We start from the raw sequence: 18,651 nt of genomic DNA, 5'->3' as shown, positions 1-18,651 counted from the left end.
TTTGTCCGAAGATGGTATAGAAAAATAAAAATGAAAAAAAAAAGAAAATGTAATTTTCGCTTTTTTAATACATTGAACAAACAGCCTGTACTTTCACCCTCTGGACCATGCATGGGAGTGTTGTCTTTCCTTCTGCCTTGGAAGCCCTGTGCACTTCCTTGCCCATCCAGAGCAATTTCTTAGGACTCTTCTAGAGATCTTCTTTGAGGGAATTAAGACACTTGCGGACGAACAGGTGCCAGGTTCAAATCCTGGGAGTGGAATGAGCGCCCACTGTTAGCCCCAGCTCCTGCCAACCTAGCAGTTCGAAAACATGCAACTGTGAGTAGATCAATAGGTACCGCTCCAGCGGGAAGGTAATGGCACTCCATGCAGTCATGCCAGCCACATGACCTTAGAGGTGTCTACGGACGACACCGGCTCTTCGGCTTAGAAATTGAGATGAGCACCAACACCCAGAGTCGGTCACAACTGGACTTAACGTCAGGGGAAAACCTTTACCTTTACCTTATCCATATGTGGCCATCTTGGGGCCCAAAATATGATATTTAAACATTTGTGGTTAAAATCTCAAAACATAGATCCATGTTTCATGATGTCATCATACTGAAAATATACAACAGAGGCCATTCAGATTTATCTCTTGGTTACACTATCTTGTATAGGTACATTAAAATCTTCCCTTTTTTAAACAGGAAGAAACACTGAAGAAGAAGAAGCTATGATGCAAGAATGGTTCATGCTAGTCAATAAGAAAAATGCCTTAATAAGAAGAATGAATCAACTCTCTCTCCTGTAAGTATTGCCAGTTAAAATGTACAAATCCTTTAGCCTTTCTGCTTTCTTTCTGTAAGACATTGGGTCTTTCCCCCAGAGAGCCAGGTACTAGTGGTTTCTTGGACTAGCTTAATTTTCCAACATCTCAAACAGAAACTCATGAAACATGTGATTCAGTAAATGTAATACACTGATTTTAAAATAAGAAAATGAAAACAGTGCTAACTCTTGCATAATCAAACTTAATCAAGAGATTCATATGTTTTTCTTTGTGAGAGATTTAGGCTGGATCTATGCACACATTCATCCCTATCAGCCAGATCTTCCCTAAAATGGCTTGAGGAATTCACTCTTTGTAAATTCCAATTTGAATTTTACTCTTACCCCTAGCCTAATGTGTTATCCTTCCAATTTTGCAAATTTAATTATTCAGTTCTTGGTTTTAAAACATTTAAAATTATTTAAGAATGCATGCCTTTGGTTGAAATGTATCCAGAAAGAAATCCTTTGATTTATGAGAAAAAAAGGAATTTTATGAGAAAAAAATATTTAATATGAATTTAAATATGATTTTTTTTCTGTATTAAACATGACATATTCATGTAGAAATTGATCACAACAGACAGATAAATTAACACATGCGAAGTATAATGATCCATCTGTTCTTAGTCTTACTATTGAATTAAATGAGCGAACTGCTAGTCAGAAAGGGAACTCTATGGTCCTTATCTAGATCTTTTACACAAGAACCTGCTTGATTTCCAATGACATTATTTGTTGATCCAACCCAGGATTGTGTACTATTAAGTCTCAGCAGTTTTCCAGGATTACAGGCTTAATCTGGTTTATCATTTTGATATAGGGGACAAGCAAAAAAAACAACAACTATGTTCTCAATTAGGACAGCAAGTAAAGAGATGGGAATCATGTTTGGCCCCAATGCTTCTTCTGAACAATTTCCAAACTGGACTGTTACTGAACATCTTAAACAACTGCCAGTTTATCCTAGTTAAAAAAAAACCTTTGGCCAACCTGTGCAGTGACTCAAAATGAAACTACTTCTTTGAATTTAATTGGGATTGTAAAGACATAAGACATACAACTTCATCAGAGAAAAGAAGCTTTTTGTTTTGAAGCATGCATTCCACTGGGCACTGATCCCGGGTAAGATGCACAGGAATTAATTGCCTGAATCCAACTTCATATTTGTGTCACACACAGTGGGGCTTCCCACAAATGCAAGCACATTTTGGTGGTTCACCAGAGACCTTGAAGAGGCAGTTGCACCCTCAGTCCCAATTCTGTTGAAAAAAGAAGTTTCAACAGTAGTAGCTTCTCTTTTGGCAATGATGTATCCCTGAAAAGAGCACTGCTTTTGAGGAATAAACCAGAATACTAAGAATCCTTGCACCTAATTGCACCTAATTCCCAAACACCTGGAGACTGTTTCCAGCTACTGAATAGTCAGGGTGTTGTACAGTGAGTTGAGTGCACTTCATGATGGAAGCCAGGTTTCAAAGGAAAACCTTAACAAGACCAGTTCCAAAGTAAAGCCCCGGCAGCCATATTGGTAAGCAGACTATTGTGGTGGTTTATCGTAAGATAAGTGAAGCAAAATTACCAAATTAAGAATGTGTGTGCATGCACCTGCATGTGCTGTAAGTAAACATTTATTTATTTACTCACTATATTTATATCCCGCTCTTCTCACCCCGAGGGGGACTCAGAGTGGCTTATAGAAAAGGCAAAATTCAATGCCGCATTATACATACAACAGACAAAAACAAAATATAAAGTGTTAAAACCAATAAAACAAATAAATACAATTAATACAGATTAAAACATAATGCCCAGTCTCAAATGTACGCAAGTATATTCTAAGTATGAATGCAAGTGTATTCAAAATACTACAGTAGTAGGTTATTCTGTGCTAATGTGCAGACAAGTTATAGTGATGATTACCTATAATCATGCAAGTTTATTTTGGAGATGAATTAAACTTCACTTTTTAGAACAATATCTGAGATTCTGGAGCTTTGCTGGCTGTGTGATGACCAAAAGAGTTCTATGGTATTAGTATTCTTTCTAAATAAAAAATAAACCCTGTCACCCTGTGGATTCTTATCAGAGTTTGAATAGCTATTTTGGGGGCTACAGCTCCGGCAGTGGCAATGCTAGCTGGATGATTCTAAGGGCCCTTCAAGAAAGGCCCAAAAGGAGGAACTGGGTTTCTTCCAGCTTTCTATCCCCACACCCTCCCACAACCCCAGGCTTTCCCTCAGGGGTGGATGTTGGATGGCATCCAGCCCAACTTAAGCCCCCCACTTTCCAATCCAAAACTTACCCAAGGTGTCTGCCAGCAGTGCAAGCCCCTTCAAAGACCTCTCCTGACGTGCAAATATGATGCGTCAGGAGGTGGGGGGAGAAGAGAAATCCCTCCCTCCCCCCACCTCCTGATGTATAATTTTTGCATGTCAGGAGTACTCTCTGAAGGGGCTTGCATGGTCATCAGTCACTTTGGGTAAGTTTTTGGGGGGGAAATGGGGGGCTGGGGGAGGGGCTGGGCACCCTCCCGAAGAACCGGGATGACTGTTGGGATTGACCCCTTGGATTGTAGAAGCAGTCCTGGGAGTCATTCCCCCAGGGCCCATACCTGGAAAGATCCAGACCTTACCTTAAGGTCTGGATCTTTGCAGGTGTCAAATTAATGTGGAGTAAACTGGGAAATCCCAGTTTTCTCTGCATTAATCTGGGTTAACCTCGGGTGTCATTTCGAAGCCTCAGGTAAACCCGTTAGCTATCACAGGCTTTAGGGCATGTGTAGAAGGGCCCCAAAAGTATCATCCCAAAAAGTAATCCTTCCATGCCCCTGTTCTGATATCCTGACCCTAGTCTTTTGGGGTCCATAAGTACTGGAAGTAATTTGAGAAGTTATGTCCACATACCAAAAGGGATTAGTAGTCACAAAAGAAAATACAAGGCAGAATTGGGACTAAGCTACCAATAACAAAGCCTGTCTTTCATGCTATCAAAACATCCATTTCCTAAAAAGATATCTGGTGGTGCTCTGATCAATGTCCCCTGCACATATTTCCCCACTAGAAACACATAAATCTATGCTGACCATGATCCATAAAGCAAGCAAACATGTTTGATACAAAATTAAGAGCAACCAACAATATCGCCTTTCCAGCGGGTTCTTACTCATCCTCTCATCCCAAGAGGTTTCCACTGCCCTAACTATCCCCACCACTGTAGCCAGTTTAGCAGCCAGAAGTAGGTCTGTTTTCCTTCTTTTTAGTTTTTTTGAAGGTAGTTTGAATGGTGGGTCTAGAAATCAAAACACTGTTCCCCCCTTTGTTTTTCTTAATAATACCTCTGGGAAAACATGATGTCAAGGATATTCTCAAGAAAAGAAAATTAAGTGGTAAAGTAAAAATAGGAGTAACATTTGTTTTTCTTTTTTCTTTTTTAATTCTATGAGAAAGGGGCGATTTTTAGGACAATCAAGAGATTTGGTCCTCATTGGTGTCACGTTGGAGATTCCAATGCTAGACTCAGAGACAGGCCTTGAATAATGAGGGCAGCTTCATAAAAATGAGCAACATCCGCCTAAAGACAAACTTTGTTCCAATGTATCATTTGTTTAGAGTAGCTTAAAACCTAAAGTGAAAAGTCAGTTCTGTGTCCCCAAAATCAATGTAAATTAAAGGTTCTTTAAAGTGTTTAATGATTTAGTAATTAACATATTGATGAACTTTTGCAACTTGCCTAGAGAGAAAGAACATGATCTAGAAAGGAGATACGAACTGCTGAACAGAGAGCTAAGAGCAATGCTTGCCATTGAAGGTAAGAAAACTATTTACATGTTATGATTTCTGCCCATGAAAAATGTTGTTGCTTTTTTAGATATAACTGAAAAACAAAGTGGTAATTTCTAGACAAAATTTCTTTGGAACCTGTGTAAACAAGAGTGCAAGTCGCTCTTAAAATGAATTTGAAATGAGAAAGACTGTTGAAGCAAGGTGAGTACTTATTCCCTGGTCACTTTGGTTCTTAAGGTAGAACAATATTAGTTTTGACTCAACAGTACTGGTTTTCCCTTGGTATGAAATTCATTGTTTTTTCATCTTAAACATTTGTTAGACGAACCTTATACACTCTCATTATAAAAATTTCATCATCATGTTGAGTAAATATTTCATCAGGCAGGATGACAAGGTTAGTGCAATCCTTTGGACATATATTCTTTATACTGTGTAGTTTTCCAAGAAGCCAGTCACCTCACCTGAATGAAAACTCATGAACAGATTGACTCAGGGGATAAATTAAACAATTGCCTCCTCTTCATAGTGCTTTCAAATAACTGTACAATAATCCAACATGTGACTTATAATAAAAGTGAACATCCAGATAGGTTAAACTACTGCTTTAGCTTATTTTGTTATTTAAATATGCCAAGTTTTTTTAATAAAGCTGTTTTACTTATACCTTTCAGCCACAAATTCTGTCTTTAACGGTTCAAAGATGTTTGCTTAAAAGTTAATCCTCTGGGCTCTGTAAAATGGACCTTTTGTCTAATCAATGCAAATTGATTTTGCTATTCTGTATTGACCTCTTAACCCTTTGACTGTCCATGGTAATTTCTTTCTTCACCTGATAAGGTACCTGATCCATAATAAATCAATTCTAATTAGTTTAGAGACATCACTGAAAGCATGGTTTGAGGGGGAGGCATGGGGTGTCAGGTAGCTTTCTAATCCACTTCTTTGTAGTTTCTTGACAAACTCAAGAACTACTGGAGGCCTGAATAAAACCTAAACCAAAACATATTCATTGCTTTCAAAGGGGGAATTTGACACCTACAATCATAAAGTGTTTAAAAGAACTAAAATTGTTGAGCCTAGACTTCTGGAAAGGTCCTTTTAAAGAACTTTCCTCTTCTTCAGTAAATGCGAGAAGTCACACTGAGTTAGATTTGTGCATATCACATCTTTGGGAATAATAAGGACACAAAACAAAAGGAAACATTATTTTTGGTTATCATATGTGTGGAGATGTGTGACAGGAATGGAATCCTCTTGATCCCACCGCTGCCACCAAATGTGGAGATGTGTGACAGGAATGGAATCCTCTTGATCCCACCACTGCCACCAAATTGTGGAGAGGTGTAAACAGATGTGTGACAGGAATGGAATCCTCTTGATCCCACCGCTGCCACCAAATGTGGAGATGTGTGACAGGAATGGAATCCTTTTATTTCCCACCACACACACAGATACCACCAATTATAAAGATGTCTTATGGATGATGATTTTAATTAATTATTTATTTAATTATCTTCTTCGCTGCCACCAATGGAGGAGATGTCGGCAGATGGCACTGGTTCTTTTTATACCTTCTTTGTTTATTTTACCTCAGATGTTGATGTTGCTTAACTTAGTACAGGAGTATGACAGAGACTTAGATGGAATAAAATTAAAACAAGTTTATTGCATGTACAGAGCTTGATGGTTTCTTATAACTTTTTAAAGGCACTTAGCTTAATGGTTACAAACAGATATGAGGTGTTCAAACTTTCAAAATACTTCTTCCTCTCAGCTAAACTAAAACCTGATCCTCCTGGATCTACTGGGATTAACTTTCCCTAATCCACAGCCTCTGTAAATGACCCTAAACAAGTCCCCTAACTTGCTTAGTCTGGCCTAATAGAGGTCTGTCCCTCTGGTTCCCTTCAGTCTTGAAACCAGACTGCTCCCTGTGATTTTAAATCCTTTTATTTAAGACCTGACTCAAATTCTTTTATTTGAGCCACCCTGATCCTCCACATGAAAATCAGTCTTCTTCCTGCGACTAAAAATCACAGACTCAAACTGGGTTTTAAAACATTCCCCTTTTCCTTTCCAAATGGCGGTTGGCTCCGCCCCCGTTGTCATAGCAACCGGTTCTTCAATGCTGGTATTAACAGCTCTAATACTCACCATTTTAAATTAACTAAACCTGACTGTTTAAACAAATCAAATAAACATGTCATCGTTAAACAAAATAAAATCATACACTTCTTTACAATATGTTTTTGGCAACACCTGTCCATCCCAGTCAAGTTGGATAGTGCAAGACAGCTCCTTGATGTCCATGGCTAGCAACATCAGTCAGAAAAGCCACACACCCTTCTTAGAGGAGGGGTAGAAGCAAAATATTCACCTCCTAAATAGCTGCATTCCTTTCACAATATCTCAAAATCTAACATTTGAGGCTGTCATCCTTTTGCTGTATGGTAAAATCAGCCCTGAATGTAGCCATTATTACAATGACTGGCAACAATAATATCATTCCGTGTCTGTTAGTTAGGAGGTGTACAACTTCCACACCTTAGCATTTCAGTTTTATTTGGGCTGGGATCTCTCCCTCGGATCCATGGAAGAGGGAAAAGATGGTTTCCCCTTTCTCGTCACTGCTTTGGGGACAGAGCAAATTTGGGGTATGGGGAATCTTAAGAGAAGAACAGAGGAAAATGTGCTGTTGGACAAGTATCTGAAGGTGACAAATTATTCCACTAGATTATTTCATTCTTCTTCTGTCTCCAAAACTCACTTAGATGACACTTTATTTTTGTCTCATTGAACATAATAATAACCTAGAAGTTGTCAACATACGGTACATATTGGGTTGTCCATCTGCAACATAAATATAATGTTGTGTGCCAACAATACGCTACGCTTTGTGACATTGCACTGTGGAACGGTTGGTGTGCTCAACTGACCCAAGGCTTTGAAATGCTCAAATTATTGCTTTTATCTTTCATCCAGCACTATAACACAGAACTACTGTGGTCACACAGATGGCAAGAAAGACTTTATTTATATACCCATGACTCTATTTCCATGGGATTTTCACCCCATGGTACAGATATCCATGGAAACTTCATGGAGTGTCACAGATAGCTTTGCTTTTAAGAACGGCAGGTAATAATCAGATGCATGTCCAAATGTAGATGTTTCCCTGTGAATGCATATTCTTATTCTTAAACACCGAAGATGGTTTGGGCAAGAATTTATCATTCAGCAACCTTTAGGAAAAAGCCAATCTTATTAATGAAGCACAAACAGTATAGTCATTTCTTCCTACAATCGTGCTTGTAATGTTTCTGCCACATTCACTTCCTTTTCATGTTTCCTTTAAGATTGGTTGAAAATATTCACCAAATAAATGGTAAAAAAGAAACAGGTCTTTGTTTAAAGTCATCCTTCCTTTAGGGAGGAATGTAAAAAAAATCGCTATGTGAATAAGAACGGCAAGGTTTCAGAAAACAGTCAGCTGGTTGTTAATGCCTCATGTGCATTTGTGGAACATAAAAAAAGCTTTTGCTACTAGTGCAGAAATCAAGTTGTCTCATGTAAACATGGTACAGCTATACAGGAGCCACCAGCTGAGTATTGAGGATCTTTTAACACCAGTTATTTCCTTGCATGCATAGCCCCTCATGTTCAAATGTAATGCCTCCTTAGAGAAGATAACGTTCATGTTTTGCACACCTTAGGAGGGGCGTATGTTCATTTCTCTGCCCAAGAAATGGATCATCTTTAGAATTTTGTACATCTTGATTCATTCTTGGCTTCAAGTTTGAAGTGGTGCTCTTCTTAAAAGGATTTATGCATAGGTTCACTATTTTCGTAGTTATGGTTTATATGATAAGCTTTTTATATTTAAAATCAATATGTAATCCTGTGGAGGAGCTTATCCCCTAAAACCCCATTTGTAAATCTATTTTAGCTTTGTTACACGGCGCTGCCACAGTATTCCATAGATTGATTAGGTTCAGCAGTAGAATCCTATCAAATGGCCTCCTCTGATGGCGATGCAAACTCTTTCAGGATTGCTAGTTGACTGGAACCAGAGATAAGGCTCGGGCTGCAATCCCCCAATGTGCTCTTTACAAAACTAGCATTAATTTTCATCAAAAGTGCAAAGCTTATTTTATAGTGACATGACGGAAGGGATTTTTTGGAGGGAGAAATGACAGAACTTTGAGCATTTGCATTGTGGAGTTTTCTGCTAATATTTATCATTCTTGTTCCAATGTCAATATATATTTTAACAAATAAAGGCACACATTTTTTTCAGAAAGTTGTTTATCATGTACAGAATTTAAAGGCATTGAAACTGGTTGTTCTGAGAGATTACACAAGTTTATTCATAAGTACAGTACTTAAATTTAAACAAATATATACACATACCCCTTAGGCACAAGCACTTTGAAGTCACCCTGTTAATTTCAAAGGGACTTGCTTAAAGCAATTCCCAAACCTTTAGTTAACACAGAGAATTGTTTGGTGCACCTTATGCATTATCTGAAGTTTGAAAAGGTCAGAGTAACAGTTATTTTGTTAAGTCTGAATTACTTTAATATCTTTTCAATACGTTTTGCTTTTGCTCACCCTGTAAGCATGACAACACATCAGGACAAAGAGTAATGATTGCCAAGAATGAAAAAGTTACTTTAAATGCATACTAGAAACATCAACTATCAGATATACCCACTTACCTAGGAGCAAACCCCATTGAACTCAGTGAGACTTACACTTGAGTAGACATTTGTAGGACTGCACTATTAAAATCCCCAAAGGAATTCTCATGTCCTCCCTTTCAGTCTTTTAAAAAGCATCTTACAAACTTTCTAAAGTAGTTTCCTTTGTGGAGCAGGCAAGGTTGCTGTTTGATGTTAAACTAATTTAAACAAACACAAACACAACTAGATTCATGGTTCTTGAACTCTTGTCCAATAGTGACAATTCTGTTGCTGTAGTGAAAGAATATAGACATTATTTCCTTTATATCTCTCTCTTTAAAGTTCAGAACTTTCTTTCCAACTTTGGAAAAATAACATCAGTATCCCTGACTGAGACTTCTTTATAGATAAATGCATTTAGGGTTGAACTGTAACAAAACATATTGGCATTGTGATTTTTCTTCAAAAGTTTCTTCAAAATGTTAAATAATATTTGCAGATTCCTTTAAATTTGATATTTGGTTTTTGTAGCAAATACAATCAATTACTAACCATTATTATTCATAAATTAGGTGTGGATGAGATCTGAGTGCTCAGAGCCATAGGGTTATCTACATATGCTATCTGTCATAACCCTGACATGAATTGATTTGTAAGTGAAGTTATTTGACAGACCTACTTATAGTGATGGTTAGATGGCTGTGCTTGCTTTTTGGATTTTGAAAATGGAAGTCAGTATCTCTATCAATATCTCTATCACCATTCTAATAGCCACACATAATTATAAATTAGGCTGGTACCTAAGAAAACTTGCTGTGTGTGTGAAATGCTCAATTTAAAGTGTCATGACTAGTGTGCAGGAAAGTTGGGTTTAGTCATCAATCAAACATTTTGACTAAAACATCTTTAATTTTTTGTTATGGTGTTGACTTGGAATCTCACCAAGCTCAGTGTGACTGATTCTCTAGAAAGCTTTAGAAAGTGTATTGCCTTTCACACTTACCTGGTTATGAGTCCCATTAAGTATCACTGTGATTATGTGATTATCATCTAAGAAGAGCTACTATTTAAACAAAATACACTGGAGTTGCAATCCTGAAAATGAATCCACTGGAAGCCAACAATATTTATTTCAAGCACTGTGTCATATTCATTGACTTTAATTAACTCAGAGGTGATAGTTGTCTTAGTCATGTTTTGCTTCTTTAAATGTATGCATTGAAATGTAAAAATGCCACACATTATGGCTAAGGAAACATGGTTTAATGTATAAAAGGAGTATAATAATACTCAAATGTAATGCTAGGTCATCAATAATGTTTTTTATGTGAACTATTAATATCATTTGGGGTCCTTTCTTGTTAGTGCACCTTGGTTATTTTCTGCATTTCTCTCTGGAATGTGTGTGTTTGTGTCTTCCCAATATATTAACTATTCAGGCAATTTAAAGAATGGATTAGACATTCCTGACTTTTTACTGCTGTGTCTAAACTTTGTTGGGTAAGCCTGCATCTAATTTTTAATGTGTAAATAGGAGACCAAACTCACTCTCGCCCCACTTGCTTTCATGAAGCTTTGGAGCAGTTTGCTGCCTTGAATAAATTTGGCTTTGGAGGGGGGTCAGGGGGATTTGAACCAGTGCATTCTTGTGTGGTTTGTGAAGATTCACATGGTAACCATTGGCCTGCATTGTTCGGTTTATCTGAATAAGCACCAGCCATCTGAGTTTTAACATGATTGCCCAGGGCAATGGAGAGAGAAGAGAGAAATCCAAAAGCTTTGCACTGCCTTTCCTCTGTGTTTTTTGGAAAGTGGATTGAGGAGAGGACTCCACATGAGTCAGGAGCGGATGGCGTTTTTCTTTTAAAGCGGGTGTCCTGTTTCCCTCCTGCCTCTCATTTGTTCTGCTATCTCCCTCATCATCTACTTCTCCTGCTTTTCATTGTTTACCTTCCTAATGAGGGAGGCGGGGCAGACTGGTGGTTGATTGACAGGTACAGGCCCTGGCAGACTGGCCTGGAGAGCAGTTGTTTTGGAGTTTGAAGTGCTGCGATGTTCAAATCTGCCCTTTTCAAATGAAACCCTGACGTGGTTTCCCTTATTAAAGGAGCAGACAGTGGAATTAGCAGAAGAGGAGCTGAGGTTTCATCAGCATGTGGATGGCCTGTTAGTGTGTGTGTGTGTTTTTTTCCCTGTAACACCTTGGAGCAAGAAATTAAAAATCTAAGCAATGAAAAAATGGGCACCCAAAATAAAAATAAAACCCTTTAGGAAACTAAACTATTAGCTACCAAAGAATCTGTACTGTTATTGAGGAGACTGTGTAACACTGTCAAGCAGATGTGTTTTTACCTCAAAGAAAAATGCTAATTATCCATATTTTTAAAGTTCTTCTGAAACATCTGGTGCCCAGTGTGAGACATTTCCAACTGCTAAGATGTAATAGCAAGAGAATAAAAATTATCAACTGATAGGCTTTTGGAGGGGAAAAGAGGTTTATAGGGAGATTAGGGAAGACGTGTATATTGCTTTGGTATTTTTTACATCTTCATTTTTTCCCCCTCTCAAAAACAAAATCTCTATATACGTCATCAGGAGATAGGGGCTGTCCTGACGATCCAAAATAAGGAATGGACACATTCACCGAAATCATGATGTGCTTCCAATTTCCAAACACAACAGTTTGGGAATGTATTTAATTCTGCAGAAATGTTTGGGATGTCAATTGTATGTGAAATCGATCCAAACAATCTCACACAATTGTTTTTTGTATCTTACTGAAAAACACTGGATCTGATTTATCAAGCAGTCACTAATGATTGTGTGTGTTCCTTGTCTAAAAGAATATCCTGTGAAATCCATGTGAAATTCATGGGGTCAGGAAACCTGAAGGCATGTGCTCCAAGTGTCACATGTGCCTTGCTAGTTGAAAGTTAAAACAAATCCATAGGAATGTGAAATCGCCCTTCCATCCTCATTGGCCCTGAGAAAGGAAGGGGCTACATTGTGAAGCCGAGATCTGATGTGTTTCAATCTTTTGCAGGTTAGCAGGTTACGCTTTCATGGCACTGAGTTCTGAATCTCTTTTTCTTTTCAGATTGGCAAAAGACCGAAGCCCAAAAGAGGCGGGAGCAGCTTTTGCTGGATGAACTGGTTATTCTTGTGAATAAGCGTGATGCGCTGGTCCGAGATTTAGATGCCCAAGAAAAACAGTAAGTTGGATATCTGAGCCAACAGAAATCAAGTCCACTTTTGCTGTAGCTTTGTTTTTATCTCATATCCTTTAGAATAAAACTTTGAAAGTGAAAGCCTGTAATCCACAAGTGAAGCAATTAAATGCGTAGAAATTCTGGCTCTAGTTGCAATGTCACCTGCCCAAGTAGATGGCTTACCTTGATCTCTACAATGGGGCTGCATTCAGGCTTGGTAGGAAAGGTGTGCAACAGCTTTTTCATTGCTATGTGAAGAACTTTATTAAGAGACTATTCTCTTTTCTTTTTCTTTAGAGCTGAAGAAGAAGATGAGCATTTGGAAAGGACTCTTGAGCAAAACAAAGGAAAGATGGCCAAGAAAGAAGAGAAATGTGTCCTTCAGTGACCAGCTTCCACTGGGCAAGCCTTGTGTCATGTTTTATAGTCTAATCCTCTCAGGTTGGAAATACTGACAACAAGACGGGAGGAATAATGTTTCAGAAACTGTTGAAGCGGTTTGCTAGACCAGCTTTTACCTGAATTGTTTTCGGATTCTTCCTTCCTTCCCCATCTCTCCCCCTTCCATTGAAGCAATATTACTTCCAAACTAGCTTATCACTGGGATTTACTTGCCGGTTTATATGTAATTATTTCAAGTCAGCTTGCTTCCAGATATCGCTACAAGCCTAGAGTTGTTTGGGGATAACCTAACAAATATTCGTTGTTGAAAGAACTTGCAAATACACACTTTGTATATCCTAGCATTGCAGAGCAGAGGAGGGAGGGAAAAAACCATTCTGAATTATTTTGTGTAGTCCCGACATGTGTAATATTTAATATGCTACCTATAGTTTTTATAGTTAGATCATGCTTAGACCATTGAGTATTACAGCGTGCTATACCTACCAATGTTTTCTTTCAGCAGCAATTTTACTCTTGTTGTAAGTATAAAGTTTTAAGGCTTTCTGTTGTGTTCAGAGGGCTATCCTTTTTAACCCGAGAGCCTTGTGAGCTGAAGAAGTGATTGTAAAGATAAGACTTACTGACCGTGTGATCAGTTTACAGCAACAACAAAATCTTCTTTCAAAGTTATCCCATGTGTTTATTAATTATTTATTTGCCGCTTTTGTTGGACCTCTGCATTCTGGATCCACAATGCTGTTAATATTTATTCTGTATCCATCAGGGCCCTGTCTGTCTTGCCATTATTTGCAGCAGCAACAACAACAGCAAAAATACTTGCCAGTTAATATATCCTTCTCTGATAATACCGCTCATTTTTGTGGAAACTGTTGTGTTTATTTATTATAATACCAAATTATGTACATATTTTCAATAAAGCTGGATCTTTCTTACCATAACTCTCCTTGTCTGCCTCCCTTACTAAATTTGGTGGAGGGGTGTCATTTTCTCTTGCTCTCCCCCTCCTCCAGTCCAAGTGGATTTTCTTAGCAAAGAAATATTGTAATTCCATGATAGGACTTTGCTTCTTGTATGTAGATACCCTTAGAGTATTCTTAGTTTAAGTAAGGTAGGAAATGTATCTATTCTTTCTATTCTGTTAAGCCTAGAGAGGGAGGGAGGAAGAAAGGGACGATTGAGACCTTTTTTTAAGAACCAGGAAAGGCATTGGAAGTCAACAGAAGTCAATTTAATTTTGGAGAAAAAATATTGTGTTGTTGAAGGCTTTCATGGCCGGAATCACTGGGTTGCTGTGAGTTTTCCAGGCTGTATGGGCATATTCCAATGCTTCTGGAACATGGCCATATAGCCTGAAAAACTCACAGCAAGCCAAAAAAAATTGTTCGCAAGGCTTTGGTGGCAGAGAGGTAATGTAATGAAAAATAACCCCCTAAATGAATACATTTTACATTGTTCCTGTCCACTGCCCTGGGAATATTGGAAGGAATTGTGTATGTCTTCTGCTAAGGTTTCAAAAGTTGGGCTCCCATGCAAAGATTCAGGCACCCACATTTAAAACCTGGTGAATAGTTTAGTACAAAATTGTGGAAGGAAGAAATCTCCCGGTAATCCAGTTCCGAGGCCCCATCTAGACTGAAATATAAAGCATTTTCAGAATACAGAGATCACCTGTGTTAAAGTGGACAACCTGGCTGGAAGAGTTGGGCTTGTCCCCAGTAAGAAGGGAAGAGACAGAGAAAGAGTGAAAGAAAGAAGCATTTTATTATCATATACCCCTGGTCTCAAAGGCCCCTGTCCACACAGCTGCATAAAATCCACATTGAACTGGAATGTATGTGGAGTCAAATCACCCAGTTCAAAGCAGAGATTGTGGGATTTTCTGCCTTGATATTCTGAGTTATAGAGCGGTGTGTGGAAGAGCCCTAAGGCCTGCCTTCCCAGCCTCACCTGCCCCCTTCACCTCCTATTAAATGCTTTCCCGCCTTCCCCCTCCACTAAGAAAAAACGTAAACAAACAAACAGGACACTTTTGGAAGTAGAAGAGTTGAAGAGGAAGGGCGCGCAGGCGTCCCTCCCCCCCCCCCTCCCTCTCTCTACCCAAAAGCAAAGGCGGGCTCCGTCTCCAGCGTGTGCCCCTTCCCAGCAGCGCCCCCCCCCCCCCCACTTCCTGGTTTTGTGCTTACCTGAAGCGCGAGAGAGCGACTCTCTTCGAACAAACCATTCCAGAAAAAAAAGGGGGGGGGCTGCACTCAGTATGTTCTCTCTCTCTCTCTCTCTCTCTCTCTCTCTCTCGAGCGCGCGCCCGCTTGCCCGCGCGCGCACACACACACCCAATTCGGCGTTCCTCGGGCCCGAGCCCCTTCGGCTTCCCTTTCCGCCACTGGCTCCCGAAGGGGCTGCGGAAACGTCGGAAGGGAGGGAGAGAGAAGCCCTGTCCAAGCGCGTCCTTAAGGGGGAAGTAGCCCCTTCTCTCCCCACTCCTTGGGGGCCCAGGCCTCGCTCCCAGGCCTCCCTCAGGAAACCCCTTGGCCGCTCGCCCCGTCGGCCCTGCCTTCCTTCTCTCCTTCCACCCTTCCTTCTCTTTCCTCCCATCTTTCCCCTTCCCCTCTCTTTTTCCTTCCTTGCGTCTCTCCCTCTTTCCTTCCTCCCTTCTCTCTCCTTCTCTTTTCCCTTCCTTCCTTCTTGCCTTCTTCTCTTTCCACCTCGTTCTTTCCTTCCTTCTCTCTCCTTCTTCTTTTTCTTCTCTTCCCTTCCCTTCCGCTTTCTTTCCTTCTTTTCTTCCTTCTCTTACCTTCTTTTAGCCTTTTTCTTTTCTTCTTTCTCATTCTCCTCCTTTCACTACCTCTTTCCTCCTTTTCTTCCTTCTCTTTTCCCTTCCCTTCCTTCCTTTCTTCTTGCCTCCTCCCTTTCCTTCTCTTTCTCTCTTTTCTTCCCTCCCTTTCTTCCTTCTCTCCCCTTCTCTTTTTTCTTCTCTTTTCTTCTTCATTCCTCCCTCCTTTCCTTCACTTTTTCCTTCCTTCCCTCTTCTCTCTCTGTTCTTGCTTCTTCCTTTCCTTCCCTTCCTCTTTCCTTCTCTTTCCTCCTCTTTCCTTCTCTTACCTCTTTCCCTACCTCTTTCCTTCTTTTCTTCGTTCTTGTTTTCCTTCTCTTTTCTTCCTTCTCTTTCCTTCTTCCCTTCCTCATTCCCTTCCCTCCTTCCTCTTTCCCTCCTCTCCCCGCTCTCTCTCTCTCTCTCTCCTTCTCTCTCTTGCTCTCCGCCTGCCTCTGCTCCGCGCCCCCCTTCCCTGCCCTTAATCCGTGGGTTTTATGGGCTGAGCGTTAAGGAAATTTCGCCTGCAATTTGGGATTAGACAAATACTCTTATTACAGGGGAAAAGGGGGGGGGGGGAGGAAGAGAAGAGAGAGAGAGAGAAACAGACTAAGAGAGATGAAGCTACTCGGTGCCCTTCTCCTTTCTCCGGGCACCCGACGGACCCGGACGCGTGTCCTCGCCTTCACACGCGCAGTAAAGCCCAGGCCGGGTGTGAAGAAGGGGGTGCCCCGAATGTGTCCCCCTCCCAATTCTTCCTTGAGTGAAGGAACGAGTGAATGAGCGGCGGCGGCTTTGTTCTGCCAGAAGGGCCCGTGTGGCTGACTTCGGTGGGCCCTCTCTTTGGACTCCATCCCGCGCCGATGAGGAGGAGGCAAAGGGAGAAGGAGGGGAGATGGGGGGTCAATGCAATTTCGCCGGACCCCCTTTGAACATTAGCTCGCTTTCAGCCCCAACTTTCAATTAAGAAGGAGTTGATTTGGGGCGAGCCACAAAAGCAGCGCCGCCGCCAAAGCCTCCTTTCCTTTCGGATCCTTTTTTTGGAGAAGTCGTTAAAGAAACAGTGTGCTGTTACCGTGTTGCAAAGGAAAGTGTGGAGGGAGGGGGGGAAGGACGGGAGGAAGAAAGGAATCCCGCTTTGAAGCCGAGGCCGACCCTCCCTCGCTTGACCTCCATCCGTTTGTTCTGTGAGCAACCAGTGGCTTCGCTTTGGAGGGGGAAAGGGTGGCCGCCATTCCCCTCCTTTTTCTCCTCTGTGTTGACAAGTTTCTTCTCTCTCTCTTCCTCTATTAAAACTTCTCCAGAGAGGATTAGCTCCTATTAATATGTATGAGCCAAAAAAAGGACCCGATCTCCTCAAATATGGCGCTCCCGTCTTTGTGTGCGCAGAGGCAGGTGATAAATTAAAACAAGACCGAGAAAGAAGCCCAACGGAAAGGCTACAAAGTATCTCCGTATTGATGCCGATCTGGAGATAACTCCCATCGAGACGCACATCTATCCTTTGGACGCGCATTTGATGGAAGGACCTGTTGGCAGAAAGCAACACTTGCACCTCTAAACAAACTTAGCGGGAAAATATCCCAAAATAACCCTGGATGGTAAAAGGAGTTACATGTCTACACTGCCATAGAATGTAGTGTAAGACTCATCTAAATCCAGTTCAATGCAAGTCTGAGACTGCATTCCATGGCGGTGTAGATCCCAGCCTGGCAAAAACATGCCAGCGCATTAAGAATATTTTACTAATTACAACATTCACACTGGCCTCCAACAGACAAGAGTTCTTTCTCCCTCCCTGGACCTTCCACAGATATATAAACCTCCCTTGCTTAGTTTCCAACACACCTCACAACCTCTGAGGATGCCTGCCATAGATGTGGGAGAAACGTCAGGAGAGAATGCTTCTGGAACATGGCCATACAGTCCAGAAAACGCACAGTAACGCATTTTACTAATACTTTTTGCCAGCTCTATGTATATTCAACTGAAAGGCGGAAACCATGAAAATGAACAAAATCTGTCTACCAGTATTTTAAAAAATTCTAAAACCAGCACAGTAAATAAAGAACACTTTGAAAACAGGGGGATTCCAGATATTAAACACTCAGGGTCAGCTAACACTTCCCAACAAAGGATTCCTCCAGGAAGCAGCCAGGCTTTGAAGCTGCAAGGCTATTCAATGTTAATCAAGATAATAAATTTCAACATTCATACTTACCACAAACAGACAAGAGTTCTTTCTCCCACCTTAGAGATTTCACAGATATATAAACCTCCCTTTTTTAGTTTCCAACAGACTTCACAATCTCTAGGGATGCCTGCCATAGATGCGGGCGAAACGTCAGGAGAGGATGCTTCTGCGACATGGCCATACAGCCCGAGAAATTCCCAGCAACCCAACCTACGTATTCATTCATCGCCGTCTTTGACCCGTTTTCTAGGGATCGGATGTAAGACTCAGGGGTTGATTTAGAGGTAAACAAACGTGCCTTCCGACCCGGCTGGTTTTGAACTAAGGACACGAACGTGTTGCAAAAGTTTTTTCCTTTCCATTTCGACGTAGACTTCCTCTAAAATAAAAGAAGGCGGCGGGAAAAGTTTAAGCAGCCCCCTTTTCGGTCATAACACTATGTGACAAGATTTGGAGAAAAATGAATCTGTTCCTGGCTTAAAAGTATTATTTCCTGTTTAGTTGTGCGGCCCTGACTTTGTTCTTCTACAGAAACGTCGTTTTTGCTTCCCCAAACTATGTTGAATTGGTTGAGATACTTATTGAAAAACCAGAGCAAAATATGTTGAAGGATGTCCTTGTTTTGCTTTGTTTTTTGTTTTTTTGCAGTTTAATAAACTTTCCCCGTGCTTTTAATGAAAAACCAATTAGGAAATGACATGTATGTGTTGTCGAAGGTTTTCATGGCTGGAATCACTGGGTTGCTGTG

The 18,651-nt window shown here is 40.5% G+C and overlaps 1 protein-coding gene across 4 annotated transcripts in view; it reads left to right on the top strand.

Moving 5' to 3' along the window:
• ehbp1 (EH domain binding protein 1) overlaps positions 1 to 13,838 on the top strand; it is a 305,625-nt gene extending 291,787 nt beyond the window's left edge. For all 4 annotated transcript variants that reach the window (XM_008114298.3, XM_003215191.4, XM_003215190.4 and 1 more), the window contains 4 exons: positions 696 to 795; positions 4,553 to 4,626; positions 12,384 to 12,498; positions 12,793 to 13,838. In XM_008114298.3, the coding sequence (XP_008112505.2) occupies positions 696 to 795; positions 4,553 to 4,626; positions 12,384 to 12,498; positions 12,793 to 12,883 (380 nt within the window). In that variant the 3' untranslated portion in view covers positions 12,884 to 13,838. The remainder of the gene's footprint in view (positions 1 to 695; positions 796 to 4,552; positions 4,627 to 12,383; positions 12,499 to 12,792) is intronic.
• The last annotated feature ends 4,813 nt before the right edge of the window (positions 13,839 to 18,651 follow it).

The sequence above is a fragment of the Anolis carolinensis genome, chromosome 1 (assembly GCF_035594765.1).
Source record: "Anolis carolinensis isolate JA03-04 chromosome 1, rAnoCar3.1.pri, whole genome shotgun sequence".
Classification (NCBI taxonomy): domain Eukaryota; kingdom Metazoa; phylum Chordata; class Lepidosauria; order Squamata; family Dactyloidae; genus Anolis; species Anolis carolinensis.
The sequence above is the reverse complement of the archived record's forward strand: the minus strand, read 5'-3'. Positions and strand labels throughout refer to the sequence as shown.